The sequence below is a fragment of the Apodemus sylvaticus genome, chromosome 22, assembly GCF_947179515.1.
Source record: "Apodemus sylvaticus chromosome 22, mApoSyl1.1, whole genome shotgun sequence".
NCBI lineage: Eukaryota > Metazoa > Chordata > Mammalia > Rodentia > Muridae > Apodemus > Apodemus sylvaticus.
Window position 1 is genome coordinate 22,771,908 of NC_067493.1, and position 14,980 is coordinate 22,786,887.

Sequence of the window (14,980 nt, forward strand, 5' to 3'; positions counted from 1 at the left end):
TTTCTTTTCTTCTTTCTTTCTTTCTTTCTTTCTTCTTTCTTCTTCTTTCTTTCTTTCTTTCTTTTCTTTCTTTCTTTCTTTCTTTCTTCCCTCCTTCCCTCCCTCCCTCCCTCCCTCCCTCCCTCCTTTCTTTCTTTCTTTCTTTCTTTCTTTCTTCCCTCCTTCCCTCCCTCCCTCCCTTCTTTCTTTCTTTCTTTTCCTTCCTTCCTTCCTTCCTTCCTCCTTCCTTCTCTTCCTTCCTTCCTTCCTTCTCCTCTCTTTCTTTCTTTCTTTCTTTCTTTCTTTCTTTCCTTCCTTCCTTCCTTCCTTCCTTCCTTCCTTCCTTCCTTCCTTCTTTCTTTCCTTCTTTCTTTCTTTCTTTCTTTCTTTCTTTCTTTCTTTCTTTCTTTCTTTCTTTCTTTCTTTCTTTCTTTCTTTCTTTCTTTCTTTCTTTCTTTCTTTCTTCTTTGTGGTTTTTTCAAGACAAGGTTTCCCTGTATAGCCCTGGCTGTCCTGGAACTCACTCTGTAGTCCAGGCTGGCCTCGAACTCAGAAATCTGCCTGCCTCTGACTCCCAAGTGCTAGGATTAAAGGCATGCGCCACCACCACCCAGCCTCCAAGCATTTCTTAGCTCCAAGTTTCCAGGCAGCAATAGTGGAGAGGGCAGGGAGCTTGGGACACTCACCGCTCAGTACCCTGTCCATATCTGCAAGGGTTATGTTGTGGTGATGGAACCTACAGTCTTTCAGGAATCTCCAGAAGTGAAGCTTTGTCATCAGAAGGTGTTATCCAGAGAGTGATCACACCCAAGGCCACTGTAGAAGCAGTAGATCCTCCTTAACTCCGTGATGTTCCTCAGGACGGCATACTCGACCTGAAAGGAAGGCGGCCCAGGGGCCCAGTTGTGCCTTTATTAGAACAAACTGAGGGGCTGGAGCGATGGCTCGGAGCCAAGAGTTCTTGTTCCTTTTGTAGGGGACCCGAGCTCAGTTTCTAGCACCACATTGACTGGGATTGCAGATGTGACCATCTGCACAGTGGCTTGTAACAGGGCCTTAGCAGGCCCTGGAGAACATAGCACGACTGATATGTCCCCGCCTGCCAAAACTGAAACAAAGGCCCGATACTTCAAGGCCCATACTGTCTAAAAACCGGACTAACCTTGCTTTTGGCTTCTGTGGTTCTGCTACTGGCAAACTATTCTTGTTAACTGAAGTATGTCAACCTACAACATGGCTTTTATTTAAAAGCTCACCCTGAGAAAGGCTTGGTGCCCCACTGGAATCTTGAACACCCAGTAGTCACTGTCCGGCTATTGCCTTAAACCCGTGGTCTGTGGTGAATGCCCCACAACAGGGTTCCTTTCACATTTTTTGATTTTGAAATCTGTGTGTGCACAAATGTCAGTGCACCATATGCATGCAGTGCCTGTGAAGTCTAGAAGACAGCAATGGCGCCTTTGTAGCTGGAGTTACAGATGATTGTTAGTGGCCATGTGGCTGTTGGGAGCTGGGGTCACTGGAAGAGCAGCTCTTAACCACTGAGCCATCTCTCCAGCCTCAGCATAGCAGGCTTATTCTTTCTTCTTCTGCCTCCTTTTTTTAAAAAAGTTTTATTTATTCTATTTTATATGTTTAAGTGTTTTGCTTGTGCATTTGTATGTGAACCACATGTGTGATTGGTGCTAAGCCATAGGATTCCCTGGAACTGGCGTTCCAGATGGTTCTGAGCCACCATGTTGGTCCTCTCCTGGGGCCACCAATGCTCCTCACAGTCACCTCTCAGCCCTACAGTGGATTCTTGACTCCTAGGGTGTATCCAGGATTTTCTGACCCCTAGCGGGCCCTCAGTCCCCACCTGTCATGAGTGGGAAGTGATCACAGCCTTGGTCTCCAGCTGGCTACTGGTGGCTCCTCTAGGATCTAAGGCCCCTGGCAATGTCGCCGAGTTCTGCCCTCTGGGCTACCCTTCTCCCACAAAGCCTGCTCACTTGCAGATTGAGATGGTCTAGATAAAGCACCCACCAGGCACACTGAAGACAAATATAGCGTCTGAAATATATGTGTAATGCTAAAGGGGGTTTTACCTGCTTCTTTTCTTCTTCTTGGCTTTCCTCGGGGTACATGTCCAGCAACAGATTTAAGTCCAACTCAATACTCGATCCTAGCACAGAATGGCTTTCGCTGCCATCCAACTTTCGTAGGGTCTCTAATGAATAAAGCAAACACGAGAGATGACTGTGAAAATCAAGAGTAAAATCCTTCTAATGTGGGCTGGAAAGATGGCTCAGCAGTTAAGGATGCTTGTGGACGGGCCACTGGGAACTGCCTGTAACTAGGGGATCCAGTTCCTTCTTCTGGTCTCTGAGGGTACCCACGGATATGTATATGTATATAAATACAAATAAATCTTTAAAAGGAGTCCTTTCAGTGTCACAGCAGAACAGTTGTCTATCAAAATGTAACAGAGAACTCAGGCATTGTGGTACAGGCCTATTTAATACCAGCTGCAGAAGAAGCCGGTGATTGTAAGTTCAAGACCAGCCTGTGCTACCGAGACACTTTAAGGCCAGCCTAGACAACTTACACTTCTTTTCAAAGTTAAAAGCTAATGGCTGCTGTGATGCTAAGTAGAGGTGCTCGCTGCCAAAGGTGATGACATGGTGAGAGGACAAATGGATTTCCCCATGTCCTCTGCCTGCGACACGCATACAGACAAACACAACAAATAAAGGTATTTTCTAACTAAAAGTTCAAAAGGAGACCTTGGAAACAGTTCTGTGCTAGAGCAGTTCCCAAAGTAATGAAAAACAAGCTTTTCAGTAGCAATATACAGCAAACCAGTAGCCAAAATCAGATTGAATGGAGAGAAACTTGAAGCAATCCCACTAAAATCATGGACTAGACAAGGCTGCCCATTCTCTCCATATCTATTCAATATAGTACTTGAAGTTCTAGATAGAGCAATTAGATAACAAAAGGAGGTCAAAGGGATGAAAATTGGAAAGGAAGAAGTCAAACTATCACTATTTGCAGATGATATGATAGTCTACTTAACTGACCCCAAAAATTCTAAAATTTACTTACAGCTGATAAACAACTTCAGCAAGGTGGCTGGATATAAAATTAACTAAAAAAAAATCAGTAGCCTTCCTCTACTCAAAGGATAAAAGGGATGAGAAAGAAATTAGGGAAACAACACCCTTCACAATAATCGGAAATAATATAAGAAACCTTGGTGTGACTGTAACCAAACAAGTGAAAGATTTGTATGTCAAGAATTTCAAGTCTCTGAAGAAAGTAATCAAAGATCTCAGAAGATGGAAAAAATCCCCCATGCTCATGGATTGGCAGGATTAATATAGTAAAAATGGCCATCAGACCTAAAGCAATCTACAGATTCAATGCAATCCCCATAAAAATTCCAATTCAATTCTTCATAGACCTAGAAAGAGCAATTCTCAAATTCATTTGGAATAACAAAAAAAAAAAAAAACCTAGGATAGCAAAATCTATTCTCAACAATAAAAAAAACTTCTGCAGGAATCACCATCCCTGACCTCAAGGTATATTATAGAACACTAGTGATTAAAAATTACATGGTATTGGTACAGAAACAGGCAAGTAGATTAATGGAATAGAATTGAAGACCCAGAAATGAACTCACACACCTATGGTCACTTGGTCTTTGACACAGAAGCTAAAACCATCATCCAGTGGAAAAAAAGACAGCATTTTCAACAAATGGTGCTGGTTTAACTGGCGGCTAGCATGTAGAAGGATGCAAATTGATCCATTCTTATCTCCTTGCACAAAGCTCATGTTCAAGTGGATCAAGGACCTCCACATAAAACCAGACACACTGAACTAATAGAAAAGAAAGAGGGGAAGAGCCTTGAGCACATGGGCACAGGGGAAGATTTCCTGAACAGAGCATCACTGGCTTATGCTTTAAGACAGTTGACAAATGGGACCTTATAAAATTGAAAAGCTTCTATAAGGCAAAGGACACTGTCGATAGGACAAAGCTGCAACCCACAGATTGGGAAAAAATATTTACCAACCCTATATCCGATAGAGGGCTAAAATCCAAAATATATAAAGAACTCAAGAAGGCAGACTCCAGAGAACCAAATAACCCTATTAAAAAGTGGAGTAGAGCTAAATAGAGAATTCTCAACTGAGGAATCTCAAATGGCTGAGAAACACTTAAAGAAATGTTCAACATCCTTAGTCATCAGGGAAATGCAACTCAAAACAACCCTGAGATTCCACCCCACATCAGTCAGAATGGCTAAGATAAAAAAACACAGGTGGGGGCTGGAGAGATGGATCAGAGGTTAAGAGCACTGACTGCTCTTCTGAAGGTCCTGAGTTCAAATCCCAGCAACCACATGGTCACAACCATCCTTAACAAGATATGACACCCTCTTTTGGAGTGTCTGAAGACAGCTACATTGTACTTACATATAATAAATAAATAAATCTTAAAAAAAAAGCACAGGTGACAGCATATGCTGGTGAGGATGTGGAGAAAGAAGAACTCTCCTCCATTGCTGGTGGGATTGAAAGCTGGTACAACCTCTCTGGCAATCAGTCTGGTGCTTCCTCAGAAAATTGAACATAATACTACCTGAGGACCCAGATATACAACTCCTGGGAATATACCCAAAAGATGCTCCACCATACAACAAGGACACATGCCAAGATGTCCTTCAACAGAGGAAGGGATACAGAAAATGTGGTACGTTTACACAAAGGAGTACTACACATGGATTAAAAACAACAACTTCATGAAATTTGCAGGCGAATGGATGGAACTGGAAAATATCATCCTGAGTGAGGTAACCCAGACACAAAAGAACACACATGGTATGCACTTACTGATAAGTGGATACTAACTGTCTTAGTCTGGGTTTCTATTCCTGCACAGACATCATGACCAAGAAGCAAGTTGGGGAGGAAAGGGTTTATTCTGCGTACAATTCCACATTGCTGTTGATCACCAAAGGAAGTCAGGACTGGAACTCAAGCAGGTCAGGAAGCAGGAGCTGATGCAGAGGCCATGGAGGGATGTTTCTTACTGGCTTGCTCAGCCTGCTCTCTTATAGAACCCAAGACTACCAGCCCAGGAATGGCTCCACCCACAAGGGACCCTCCCCCTTGATCACTAATTGAGAAAATGCCTTACAGCTGGATGTCATGGAGGCACTTCCCCAACTGAAGCTCCTTTCTCTGTGATAACTCCAGCTTGTGTCAAGTTGACACACAAAACCAGCCGGTATACTAACCCAAAATCTCACAATGCATATGATACAACCTACAGACCAGATGGAGCATAGAAAGGAGGGGGGGAACAGGATGACTGTGGGAGATGGGAGGAGAGGGGGACGAGGGAGAAAGAAGGAAGAGGAGATAAGGGCGGCATCATCAGAATCTGGAGGAAGGTGAGAGAGGCACACAGAGCATCAGGAAATGGAATAAATATAGGTAGCCGGGGGTGGGGAGGCGGAGGCGGGGGGGGGGGGGGCGGGGGGGGAGGGGATGAGGAACTGGGGATCGCCACTGGAGGGTCTTAGAAACCCGAGAAACGTGAGGCTCCCAGGACCCAATGGGATTGACTTTAGCCGTAATGCGCAGAGAAGGGGGAGATGGAACCTGTGGAGACCACCTCCAGTAGATAGATAGGAATGACCCTGGTGGAGGGATGGAGCCACACACCCATCTCAAGATTTTTTTTTAACCCAGAAATGTTCCTGTCCAAATGAAGAACAGGGACAAAAAAAAAAAAAAAAAAAAAAAAAAAAAAAAAAAAATGGAACAGAGACTGAAGGAAGAGCCAACTAGGGATGGCCCCACATGGGGATCCATCATGTCTGCAGACACCAAACCCAACACTGTTGCCATGGTCAAGAGGCGCTTGTGGAGAGGGACCAAGTGTGGCGGTTTCTGGGGAGGTCCAGCCAGCAGCTGACCAATGCAGAGGCGGATGTGTGCAGCCAACCATCGGGCTAAACTCAGGAAACCAGGTTGGGGGGTGGGGCTGGCAGAAGGACTGGAGGAGTGGAGGGAGATTGCAACCCCATTGGAAGAACAACAGAGGCTGTCCCGACCACCCAGTTCCCCCAGAGACTAGACCACCGCCCAAGGAGTGTGCCTAAAGGGATCTTTGGCTCCTGTACATATGTAGCAGAGGATGGCCTTGCCTGAGAGCAAGAGAGGGGAGGCCCTTGGTCCCAGGGAGGTCTGAGGCCCCAGAGTAGGGGGATGCTGGAGTGGTGGGGTGGGGAGCACTCCCAAACAGGCAAAAGGGAGGGGTAGAGCAGGTGTGGGATCGGGGTGACAGAGGGGTAACGGGGAAATGGGATGTCATGGCATGGGGGTTGGTGGAGGGGGGTAACTGGCAAGTGGGATATCATTTGAGATGTAAATGAATGGAACGATTAATAAAAACTTAAAAAAGAAAAAAGATAGTAATTTAGGTTTACCTACCAGGCTCCCTGACTGCGCTGACGGAAGACCCCCGAGCCTGCCGGCTCCTCGGCGAGACATCTGACCAGCGGTCCAGGCTGTGTGAGTAATCGATTTCAGCTTCAAAGAACTGTGCGATGTGATCATTGGAAAACAGACCTTCATACACACGGCCATTCTTGAAGGTCATTCTGCCCTGTAGGGAGGGAGGCGCGTGAGGCCAGGAGAGGCCTCAGGAGGAGATTGTGGTGTTCTTCAGGAGAGCTTTCAAGGGTTTGGAGCTTGTTTTGCTTTGAAGGTAATCTACTTAGGCCACAAAGAATCGTTCTCTTTGAGTCTCACGCCGTGCCTCCTCTTCCTCTCCCCGCTCACCCTCCTCCTGCTCATCCTCCTCTTCCTCCTCCAACCTTTCCCCAAGTTGAATCACCTCGTGGTCACAGCATTCAGCTTTTTTGTTTAATAAACCTTAATAAGCTTTGTGAATGGCCCTGGAGGGCCGTCCCTGTAGGTGTCGCCCTGCTATATGCCAGCCCCAGGATGGTAAAGCACTGATTCTAAGGTCGACAAATGCCCCAGTTCAGCTCTGGGAACCGAGAGGCATTTGTAGAGAACTTTGGGAAAAAAGTCTCTTCTCTTCTCCTTAGCCGTGTGCGTAATGTGAAGCTAGTAATCGCAGCAGCTGTCTTGTAATCACAGGGACATGGCAACCCCAGGGTAGAGCTGCTGTGCAGGTAGACAGGATAGAAATGCTGATGTCACTGAGTTAGTATCGCAAGCCAGCCCCAAAGCCCACGCTGCCATTATACATGAACGCTCAGGTGACACTGTAACTTGCAACCAGTGCCCTTGCTTATTTGTATACACATATAACAAAGGTGGATTAAATCATTTCTAAATAGCCAGGAAATAGTATGCTGTAAGCAGCTTTAAGTGCCCGTCATCGCTTTACTAATTGTTATTAACTAATTTAAGTGCATGTAATCGCTTGGCTATTGTGAAATGAGTAAGACGACTTACCAGACACACCTTCCGCCACACTGTACTCACCCTGCCCTGCTTTTTGTTGGAAACCCATTCTCCCTCATACATGGCTCCACTGGCATAGTAAAACTTCCCTTGTCCGTGACGGAAGCCGTTTACAAACGCCCCTATGTACTCATTTCTCAGAGGATACTGAGAGTTGGGGATTCTCTTTAGGAACCATGTGTGCGTTCCGAAGCCGTTCTGCAAAGAAAGTATCTCGTCAGCATAAACCCCCTTTTACCAGAACTCCAATTATGGCAAAGACGCTGATAATCTGAGGGGCAGGGCACATGAACCTAGAAGCAGGTATTGAGCTGTCTTTGCCCTCTGGCAAAGGATTTGAGCCCTTCAGGTTCTTCAAGAATATGATGGAAACAGCGCCTATCTTTGTAGGGTTGGATGAAGGACGTGTGACACCGTCCCAGAAGACTAAGTAATAAAACATGGATCCAACAGTGTAGCTGGTGCGAGAAGGCTGTGACTTTGAGTTTCTTTCTCTTCTGTTGCTGTGCCCAAGCCAGCTTAGGAAAGGAAGTTTTGGGTTATAGTTCGGGAAGCTTGAGAAGGCTGGTCACACTTGTACCCACAGTCAGAGGCAGAGAGCAGAGGGTGCATGCCCGGCTAGCTCCCTCCACTAAATATAGTGCAGGATCCCCTTGCCCAGGGAATGGCCCTTCCCACAATTAAGATGGGTGTTCTCATATCAATTAAAGTAATTGAAATAATGCACCCCAGGCTGTTGCCAGAAGCCCATCTCACAGGTGAGTCTAGATTCTGTGAGTTGACCGCTAACCCTAGCCATCTCAAGTTTCTTAGGTTAGTCGTGCTTAGGGGTCAGACCCACACTGTAAGGCCATTAGTACACCCCCCACCCCTCCTGCCCCCTCCTCCCCTTCCCCCCCCCCCCCCCCCGGCGCACCTCAGTCTGTGACTGACGCATGTGCCGTCAGGTGCCTACCTGGATCCCCTTCTCCCAGTGGCCTGTGTACTCCTCATTTGTCGTGAGCCACCTCATTCTGCCTTCCCCGTGACGCATGTTGTTCTCCCACTGCCCTTCGTATATGTTTCCCGATTTGTAGCTGGGACCAAAGAAATCAGTGATGAACAGTTGGTTATCTTACGTCGACAGCTGATTTGCCCTTAATGGCCTTAAACTCACCCCCTAAATGCCTCTCAGGAAATCCAGCCCAGAGAGGACCCAGTGCTAATGAGAGTCGGCAGGTAGCACAGGGTGGGCAAAAATATTCCTATTAGGGAGGAAAATAATTCCCTTTATTAAACTTCTTCATTATTCAATGGGTAAGAGTGAGATTTTACATCTCCTAGAAACAACTCCTAATGTGTTATTACTTAATATTTTGACACCAAATACTGTGTTTGTTAGGTATGTATGTGGTGTGTGCATGTGTGCAAGTAGAGTCCCGAGGGCCACACTGGATGTGTTTCCTCTGTTTGTTTTTTTGTTTGTTTTGTTTTTGTTTTTGTTTTTTTGTTTTTTTCGAGACAGGATTTCTCTGTATAGCCCTGGCTGTCCTGGAACTCACTTTGTAGACCAGGTTGGCCTCGAACTCAGAAATCCTCTGCCTCCCAGAGTGCTGGGATTACAGGCATGCGCCACCACACCCAGCCAATATAATCCCAGCACTTGAGAGGGAGAGAAAAGAGATTCTTGACTTCAAGATCAGCCTGGGCAAAAAGCAAGATCTTGCACACACACAAAAAAAGCAAAATGGGGGTTGGGCTGTAGCCCAGTGGTGGGGTGTTCACCATGTACTAGGCCCTAGCACTGCCAACACTAAAACAGTAACAACAAACAACTATCAGGTCAATGTAAAACTCAAGCAAAAATACTGGTGCTCCTCAGAAAACATTCAGTACCGCAGTCAACGATAAACAGATTCATCGTGGATTACAGAGGACAAAGGTAGGCAGTTTCTATTTAAAACAAAGTGAAACATACAATCAGACACTTAGCGTTTTCTTCTGGGTTTCCCATAGGATGTTTTCAGTGCTATGGAGATGCTATTAGGAGTAACGGAAAACCTCGACCATGCTTGGACAGAAGATGTGTTCTTCATTTCTGCACCTTAGCTCTAACCTGGGTGAGAATCAGGTGAACCTATGAAAGCTTTTCCACCCACAACCCAAATGTGAAGGGAAGGGTCGCACCTACCATCTTATCCCCCAGCCTTTTTTGATGTTGTACACCCAGTCTCCCTCATACCAAGAGGTCCCCTCTTGATTGTAATAGATGGAACCCTAAAACAGACAAGAGAAATGAAGCCTCGCGGTGCAAATCCTCTTGGAAACATAAAGATCAGGCATGCACATCTAAGAAGCACAAACTATGCAGAAGTCAATGCTGTTGTTACCAAGACTGGTAGGTAACCCACGATAAGTTGGCTTTACAGGTGAAGAAACGTGTGCCAGAGAAAGGTCTTGGCGGGTGAAGTGCTTCCTATGCAAGCACAAGGACTTGAGTTTGGATGCCAGAAACCAATAAAAAAGCTGGGCGGCGCAGCACACAGTGCAAGCGTCTACTTCCTAGCGCATAGCTGTGGTGCTGAAGATGTTTTTGAGACTCATAGCAATGGTGGTTGTACAGTGTTGTGAATGGTTAATTTTATATCATGCATACATTCACATGGATGGGATTGTCCAGGGGTACAATCTTCACCTACCTTCCCATGTCTCTTGCCGTGACACCAGTGGCCAATGTAGGACACGGGCTGTGTGCCACACTTGAACATACCAAACCCGTTCCTCATGCCATTGATCACCTCGCCTTCATACGTGCTGCCGTCGGGCCATGTGTACACGCCGTGGTTCATCGGGGTATTCTTCACAAAGTCCCCCTAGGGCAAAACAGCCGGGAGGGTGATAGGGGACGGCAGTGAAGGGACTGTACACCTGAGAGGGCTGTCTGAGAGTGCCCTCACCACACTGACCCTGACCCTGGCTTTTCTGTGGACATGGGGGTGTGTGCCTGTCATGTCCTTGTCCCTGTGTTTCCTAGCCCCTCGCCTCATTCTTCTGCTGCACAGAAGTCCACACAGAATAAAACACTTGGGAAGGAATCATTTACACCAAGTTCCAAGAAGCCAGCAGGTAACCAGGTAACGTGGTGGCTGCCAATCGTGACCTTAACTTTAGACTCTCAGGGTTGACCGTGCAGAGGTCTGGATGATCAGCCAGGAACTGATCACCCATAGAAAGCCTTCTGTCTCCCCATGGTTCCTCATGGGGTGCCTTCTTTGTGAGAAGCTCATGGTGGTGTGAACCATGGCCCAAAGATGGTAGAGTGGTTCTGTTGGTGAGGATGGTAGTGGAACTGGGCAATGAACCAGGGTTCCACGCACGCTAAGCTGGTGCTCTGCCACAATTCCAAATCCAGTGGCTAATCATCAGTCAGCAGAGGACACAGCCACCGACTGCCCACTGGCCAGATGGCATATTGGTGCTACCTGGCTCACCATGCCTGAGGATGCGTCAAGAGACAAAATCCTACCCGGGAACTCTCTTAGATGGGTTGATTGTGGAGGGCTCTATGCTTGCAAAGGAGGATCCTCCCCTCGCCCCCCCCCCCCAAACTCCAGAGAATTTCCAGAGACAGAGAAGCAGAAGGATCTGCCTGGCAAAATCACCATCTGGAGACCAGAAACCTTCAATGTTGGCAGCAGGCTAGAAGGTGGGGGTTGCTTGGTAGGGAGTTCTCTCAGAAAACTGGGCCCCAACACACTGTTGAGGGTGGATCCCCACGCCCCCCCTCAGTGGAGCCTGTGCCTCTGCAGCTCCTGCTCACTGTCCAGCTGCAATCTGTATCCACGTGCTATATGCATTTACCTTAAATGTCTCTTACCATTTTCGTACACCCTGGCGTTAGTAGCTCTGCAGTGGAGATGTCTAGAACAGCACTTGAGACACTCACAGGCTTTGTGAGTGGGAGCTGAAACTGGCTCAGTCTCAGAGGACAAATCTGTTCTCACAATCAGTTTAAAAATACCCACTTCCCCTCAGCCCAGCAACCCAGATGGTTTTTGTGAAACCACCATCATGGAAAACATGCATTCAGTAAAGAGAGTCAGCCCTGCAGGGATTGGGGATGGCTTAATTAGTAAAAAAAAAATAAAGGAAAGAAAGAGACCATAAGGGGCTGGAGAGATGGCTCAGGGGTAAAGAGCACCGACTGCTCTTCTGAAGGTCCTGAGTTCAAATCCCAGCAACCACGTGGTGGCTCACAACCATCCATAACAAGATCTGATGCCCTCTTCCGGAGTGTCTGAAAATAACTACAGTGTGCTTACATATAATAAATAAATCTTTAAAAAAAATAAAAATAAATTTAAAAAAAGAGATCATAAAAACTGATGTGCATATAAAGCATGAGGGATTTCGCATGCAGAGAACACGTAGATTACCACCAAACCCCATGCATGTGTGAGGCGTACATGCAGGACACCTCTAAAGCCACACCTAAAGCCAGCTCCGGCGATTCTCAGGCACCTGATGCAGTCACCGCGTCACTGCATTGAGCACACAAGCCGGCCTCTCCAGCTTCGGTTCTGTAACGCCGCCGACGACCTTTGCAGTGGTTTTTCTTTTTCAGAAATAGCATCTTATTATGTAGACTCAGGGTGTCCTAAGACTCAAAATCCTCCTGCCTCAGCTTCCCAAGTACTGGGATTCCATGATATCAGTCCTGGCTATGCTAACTTAGTTTTTTTTTTTTATTTGTTTAGTTTTTTTTGAGACAGTGTTTCAGTATGTAGCCTTGGCTTTCCTAGAACTTGTTCTGTAGACCAGGATGGCTTCGAACTCACAGAGATCTGCCTGCCTCTGCTTCCCGAGCCCTGGGATTAAAGGTGTGTGCCACCACACCTAACCTGACTTACTTTTATAAGAATAGTCTATCTAGAGGGCTAGAAAGCTGTTTAACAGTTGAGTGTGGGCATCATTTCCAGCACTCAATACCAGCAGCTCCCAATTGTATGTGACTCCAGCTCCAGAGGATCCAATACCCTCCTCTAGTCTCTGAGACTGCCTGAGTCAATGGACACACACACACACACACACACACACGTACACACATATATACACATGCACACACACATGTACATGCACTTTAAAAAATAAAAGTGAATGCTTTGAAAATAGTGCAGGAAGCCAACCATTAAATTCTATAATTAATTCGTGACAGCTCTTACTCGTGGTAATGCCTTACCTCATATTTCAATCCGTCGGCCCAGATGTAAGTCCCCTGCCCATGCATCAGTCCTTCTGAAAACATACCCTAGGAAAGAAATAACAGTGATCGCTCAGATGGTGGGCGTCAGATGATGGGTGGTGGGCATCTAGACTGTGGCTCCACCGTAGACCGGAACCCTGCCCATCCCTTCACCTGCAGGAGTGTGCTGGCTGCCTGGCGGCAGCTGCAACAACAATGTAACACCCACTCTGGGCCTGCACCACACATACACAGTGATCCATCCTGAGCCAAAAAGTTTACAACTTCCCCCACACCTAGATCTGATAACCACAGCCAGATTCTCCCGAGTAAATCACCAGAAAAATCTCCGAACTACAGTCGAAAAGAATTTTAAAACTTTTGGCTTTTCACTTCGATCTTTCAAGATGTGGGGCTAAGAAGAAAGCTTAGTGATAGATTCCGGACTAACATGCACAAGGCCCCGAGCTCCACCTCCTCCATTGCAAAAACAAACACAACCTAACCAACCAGCAAAACAAACAAAAAAGGCTTTTATGTACTTTTTTTTTTAAACCAAGTTACTTAGACTAAAACCTGATTAAAGCCATTATCCCATTTGTGAGTTTCACACTTTTGTTTTCTCTTACTAGAAATTATCAGTGTGCATATAATCAGTCACCACATAACTGTGTGCTGACAGATACACACATGTATAAATAGGTATGTGCGTGTGTATAACCTCAGCTCAAGGGGATCCAACGCCCTCTTCTGGCATCCATGGGCATCTGCACACACATGGAACACAGACATACACATAAGATCTAAAAATCTTTAAATTTTATTCTATTATAATAAGCACATGTTTCGATAATCTGACCGACTGAATGAATAAATGAATATCTTAACTGTGGCCTGTGAGTAAGGGGGAAAAATGAAACAGTCCTTGAAAATCCAACAATTATGAAACAGTTGCATCTAGCAATTTTTAAGCGTTATACAGTGTCACAATTAACTGTCAGGTTAGCCAGAGAGTAATCACTTCATGTGTGCCAGGCTTCATTTTAGGATGACCAGAAAGTTCTGGGCTGTCAGGGGTGATGGCTGCACAATAATATGGAGATGTTTAAGACCACTAGACTGTCCACTTAAAGAGGTTGAAATAACAAATGTTGGCTATGCTTTACAACACATCAAAAATGTTAAAACTTATCATGTGTTTTGTTGTGGGTTCTAAGTGCTGTAAACCATATAGAAATACCTAAAAATGTATGAGTGAAAACCATTCAAACTGCAATCTATCGTTATATGATTAATATATATTAATATTGATGTATCTATGTAAAGAGTGAAAGAAACAATGCTAGCTCTGAGAATGTTTATCACAAAAGTGAAACTGAGATTTTTGCCCTTTTCGATTCGTTTGTTTTCATTTTTTGCAGTGGCGGGGATGGATCCAGGGATTTCCACACATTAGGCAAGTGCTCTACCATGGGGCCACGGCCTCAGCCCCGAGACTCTGCTCATCACCGTTGGCCTGAGTTTCATCTCTGCTGCTATGCCGAAGCACTCGGACCAAAAGCAGTGATTTGGTTTACACTTCCAGCTCACAGTCTGTTTATGAGGGATGTCGGGACAGTAACTCCAGCCGGAACTTGAGGCGGAAACCATGAAGGAATGCCGCCTGCTGTCTTTCCCTTATCTAGTTTCTTGATCAGCAGAGGATCACCTACCTAGGGAATATCAGCACCTACAGTATAGTTCCCCACAAACGTGCCTACAGGCCAAACTGCTCTGAGTGATCCTTCAACTGAGACTCCCTTCTTAGGTGACCCTAGGCTGTGTCGAGCTAGGGCAGCCTCTGTTAAACCAGAATCAAACACCTACAGGAAATATTTGGGGGAAAGAAGTTAGATTGTTACTGACATTTACTATGTAGCCAGGACTGAAACAGTTGCATGTGGACTAGCTAGACATGCAGTTTTTAAAAAGACCAGCTCTCCCTACAGTCTAATGACTGTATGACCATGAGTTCTATTTCTTTTCTTTTTTTCTTTTTTTTTTCTTTTTTGGATTTGGTTTTTTTGGAGACAGGGTTTCTCTGTGTAGCCCTGGCTGTCCTGGAACTCACTCTGTAGACCAGACTGGCCTCCAACTCACAAATCTGCTTGCCTCTGTCTCCCAGCCTGCTGGGATTACAGATGTGCGCCACCATTGCCTGGCTGTTCTATTTCTTTAAGATGTGTGTGTGTGTGTGTGTGTGTGTGTGTGTATGAGAGAGAGAGAGAGAGAGAGAGAGAGAGA

At 45.9% G+C, this 14,980-nt stretch overlaps 1 protein-coding gene across 1 annotated transcript in view; it reads right to left on the reverse strand.

The window, feature by feature from the left end:
* Positions 1-11,387, reverse strand: part of LOC127673131 (radial spoke head 10 homolog B-like) — a 35,931-nt gene extending 24,544 nt beyond the window's left edge. The window contains 9 exon segments of the mRNA XM_052168735.1: positions 666-758; positions 761-854; positions 2,067-2,188; positions 6,472-6,646; positions 7,498-7,674; positions 8,432-8,552; positions 9,647-9,732; positions 10,155-10,328; positions 11,333-11,387. Of these exon segments, the coding sequence (XP_052024695.1) occupies positions 666-758; positions 761-854; positions 2,067-2,188; positions 6,472-6,646; positions 7,498-7,674; positions 8,432-8,552; positions 9,647-9,732; positions 10,155-10,328; positions 11,333-11,335 (1,045 nt within the window). The 5' untranslated portion in view covers positions 11,336-11,387.
* Between the last annotated feature and the right edge of the window lie 3,593 nt (positions 11,388-14,980).